General features: G+C 40.9%; 1 protein-coding gene across 1 annotated transcript; it reads right to left on the bottom strand.

Moving 5' to 3' along the window:
- Positions 1–2,915: 2,915 nt before the first annotated feature.
- Positions 2,916–3,383, bottom strand: LOC139196879 (uncharacterized). Its single transcript, XM_070823229.1, has one exon. It carries the CDS (start codon positions 3,381–3,383, stop codon positions 2,916–2,918), a length of 468 nt encoding a protein of 155 aa, XP_070679330.1.
- Positions 3,384–4,347: the final 964 nt, after the last annotated feature.

Below are 4,347 nucleotides of genomic sequence, written 5' to 3'. Positions count from 1 at the left end.
TTTTCTCGACACCAACTGTTCATCTTGTCCACCAACAATTTAAAGCTATTAAAGAAAGCACAAATTGTAGTGTGGGAGAATATTATGGAGCCTTGGGGGTGGACTCGTGGACCATGCAGCAGAAAAAGAGAAACAAAAGCAAAAGCAATGCCCATTAAGTGCAGCAAAAAAAAAAAAAAAAGATAAAGAAAAAGCAGACGGGGTGATGGCATAATTATGAGCGTGACCCATTGAGCAGGCCCTACCCCCCTCAAGCACATGCTATCGCACTACCCAACCATCTGCCATACCCACCTTCTACAGCAGCTCCTTATTTTTTAATGATGTAATTTATTTTTCTTATCTTTCGGAGACATTTGTATAAACCCAATCAGAGGGTAATAAAATAAATAAATAAAAAAACAACAACAAGCTCAAAATAATGGCTGGAATGTTGTGTGGAGGGCCAAGGCCCATATGCCCAAAAAAGCCAAGCCCTGTGGCTCCAAAATTATTTGGCACCTTGCCGCTATTACCACCAATCAGGTGATCAAAAGTACGCCCAGTACTCCAAAATTATTCGGCAACCTGTTGCTATTATCACCAACCAAGTGATCAAAAGTACGCCCAGTACTCCAAAATTATTCGGCAACCTGTTGCTATTATCACCAACCAGGTGATCAAAAGTACACCCAGTACTCCAAAATTATTCGGCAACCTGCCGCTATTATCACCCACTAGGTGATCAAAAGTACGTCCAGTACTCCAAAATTATACATGAGCATCACTCATGTCATTCATACATAAACATTCATGAGCATCACTCATGTCAATCAGCTTCGAAAGCTTTATTTACAAAAGCTCCAACTTCAAAAGCTCTATTGACAAAGCTCCAGCTTTAAAAGCTTCACTTGCAAAGCTTCACCTACAAAGCTTCAGTGCAGGGTATACAAATACCGCCTCGGAACAACCGCCATTTTGGCCCATACATGGATTTAATTTGAAGTCTCCAGCCAACAGACTCTATTGACCGAAGACTTGGGGACTACATTATGTACCATATATTGGGCCTCAACTGGGCCTCATGAAAACTACTTGAGGAATTTAGCCCATTATTTATGTATTGAGGAGCGAGCCCTTATTCTATAAAAGGGACTCCCTCACTTTCATTAGAGAGCACCCATTATTCATGTACTGAGGAGCGAGCTCTTATTTTATAAAAGGGACTCCCTCCTCTTCATTAGAGAGCATCATCGCCAGCTGAGTAACCGCCTCGCCGCGAGCATCACTCCTAACCCATCATTTATGTATTGAGAAGCGAGCCCTTATTATATAAAAGGGACTTCCTTACCATCATTAGAGGACATCACCGCCTGCTAAGTAACCGCCTCGCCGCGAGCACCAATTCTAGCCCATCATTTTTATATTGAAGAGCGAACCCTTATTCTATAAAAGGGACTCCCTCACCTTCAAACGCCACAAGCCGAGCTAACCAAGGCAATATAAGCCACAAGCAGAGCAGCCTCGCAACATGTGCTACTTCTAGTTGAGCATCATTTCAGATGGAGCACCGCCTCATATCGAGTATTCAGTTCTAGACGACATCTAGTTACTTCGGCCCACACATGGACTGAATTTCAAGTTTCCAACCAAAAGACTCTCTTGACTAAACACTTGGGGAACTACTGTTTATACCATACTTAGGGCCTTCGTATTTAGATCTTGTATAAATACTCGGGGGACTCAAATGTAATTATGTAATAAATGAAGGGGCAAATATGTAATAAGTGAGAAGCCCTTATTCTATAAAAGGACTCCTCACTCTCCTTATTAGGAGAGGCTAATTCTTAGGCCTGAGATCCCTCAAAGCCTCTCACCCTCTCAAAGCCTCACTCTCACATTACAGAGGCTCTCTTCCTCACAATCCTCTCAGAGAAATACAATATCAGTGTGGACGTAGCCTAAACATTGGGGTGAACCACGATACATCTTGTGTTATTTACTTTCTTGCAGATTCACAGTCGAATTTACGTTGTTCCAAGACCTCTCCGGTTTTGTGCATCAACATGTTTCATGGCAGGAACATGTAAAACATTATTCAGACGAAAAGTGGCAGCAGAAGTATTAAGAAAGGTTGCACCAGTATAGTGGATGGGCATACATTGACCATCACCAATATAAACCTTGTCCTGACCATTATAAGGAACTGGAGAATGAATAGCAGAGATGTCATTCGTTATGTGAGATGTGGCACCGGAGTCCATTAGCCAAGTAGGAGCAGAAGATTTGATGTTGGTGTGAGCACACATAGCTACCAATTTAGCAGTAGGAATTTTACCAACAAAAGCATGATTCATGCATTCAAAACAATCAAGAGCTTCATGATCCGGAGAATGATAGATTTGGCATGGATCCCGATGACTAGGAGTAGAACCAGAATTACGAGAATAATTGCCATAATTGCCGTGATAATTGTGACTTCAATAGTTATTACCCCGATAGTTGTTGCCTTGATAAGTATTGTTGCCGCGAGAGTAATTGCCTCTATAAAATGCTTTACCACGATTGAATTGCCTCGGTGCAGCAGGACCCTGTGGTGTGGGAAGAAGAAGCACTTGAGACTAAGGATACTGAGCCGTATAGGCTTGAAATGGTTCAGAAACGAACAAAGCAACAGTTTTCTTCTTACGTTGCATGAACAATTCTTTGTTAATCAGTAAGCCATGTAGTTTATCCAATGAGGTAGAAGAGATGCGAAGCATAATGGAGTCAACAAACGACTCATAGTCTTTAGAGAGGCCATTGAGAGTGACTGCAATCAGATCACTTTCAGAGATCGGAGCATCGGCAGCCATGAATGCATCAGAGATGGATTTGATTAGCTGAATATATTAAAAAATCGAGAGATCTCCTTTCTGAATAGTGTGGAGGCGAGATCAAAGCTGGTGAATGTGAGCAGCAAAAGCGCCACCAAAACGTTGCTCAAGATTCAACCATAACTCTCGAGAAGAGGTAACACCAACTGTGAACGGAATAAGGTCTTCCAAAATAGTAGAATTAAGCCAGATAAGGATATTTTGATCCTTTTCATACCACATATCAAAGGTTGGATTTGGAATGCCAGTGTTCTTGCTAGAATCATCAAGTAAGAAAGGCGAAGGACAAACCGCAGAGCCATCAACAATCCCCGTAAGCTTGTAGTGACGAAAAATTGGAGCAAACAGCGCTTTACAAACTAGATAATTGTCCCGTTTAAGCTTGGTAGGAACCATACAACTAATATTCTGAATCGAAATTGAAGAAATTGAGGGAGAAGGCGGAACCGTAGTGAAATTAGGGTTCATCGGGGACGAATTTGGGGCAAGAACATCAGGATTCAGTGGAGATGAACTTGACGAAGTCATCGTAATCAAGACAGATAGGAGAAAAGAAGAGAGAATCGATCAAGATCCACAAGAAATTGAAGAGAGAGGATCAAAGATCGAAGAAATCAGAGATCGCAAGGAACAACGAAGAAGAGGATCGAAGAAAAGGCGGTGAAGCGAAAAGGGGATGATACCATATAAGAAATATATCTTTCAATGAGAATGAAACTGATTACATTGTGGGTATTTGTGCAAAGCAGCTAATAATACTTAGTTATCAACTAATGTAACTAATTAATCTTAATCTATGAATTTGTTACAACAAGAAACTTAAAGACTAAGTAATTGCTGACTGTGTTGATGACTTGGACTCTAGATGGCACTGTTGAGTTGACTAAGGATAATGTGTGTCTTTACTCTCTTCAGGGGGCGCAGCGCAGCTCTCCAACGCCAATGACAGTCTATACACAAGTCTGCCTCCTAGTGTGGAAATGCTTCCATCCATCAAATTTAACTTCTCTAAACCATGCAGCATCAATGCGACTAACCCGATCTCCTTCAATATATGAAAAACCGAGAAAAACGGTGAGATGGGATTGAACTTTTTTTCAAATTTACACTAGACAGAATGAATTTGTCTTAGATTAAGTTATCCCATCCTTTTTGCTTGGACAGATTGGACTAAGCTCAACACATACAATCCTGAAATAGTTATGCTAATGAATCTGCGAGATTTGGTTTATTCAGTAAGTGAGGATATCTCACAATACTCGAACATGCAGAGCCTAAAAATGAAAACATTATTACACCAGCGTTTGTAACATGGTGTCTTTATTTCTGCAGTCTGAAAATTAAATCAGTTGAGAGTGAGAGTTCTTTGATAACCTCCTTCCACTTGCTACACTGTCATCAAGTATGTTCTTCATGCCATACTTATACTCAAAACCAATCTTCACCAGCTAACTGAAGTCACATTTGATTCCTTCTTCCGGTCCTTCGGCGA

This window comes from Malus domestica, chromosome 06 (genome assembly GCF_042453785.1).
Source record: "Malus domestica chromosome 06, GDT2T_hap1".
Classification (NCBI taxonomy): Eukaryota; Viridiplantae; Streptophyta; class Magnoliopsida; order Rosales; family Rosaceae; genus Malus; species Malus domestica.
This window is presented reverse-complemented; position numbering and strand designations above follow the sequence as displayed.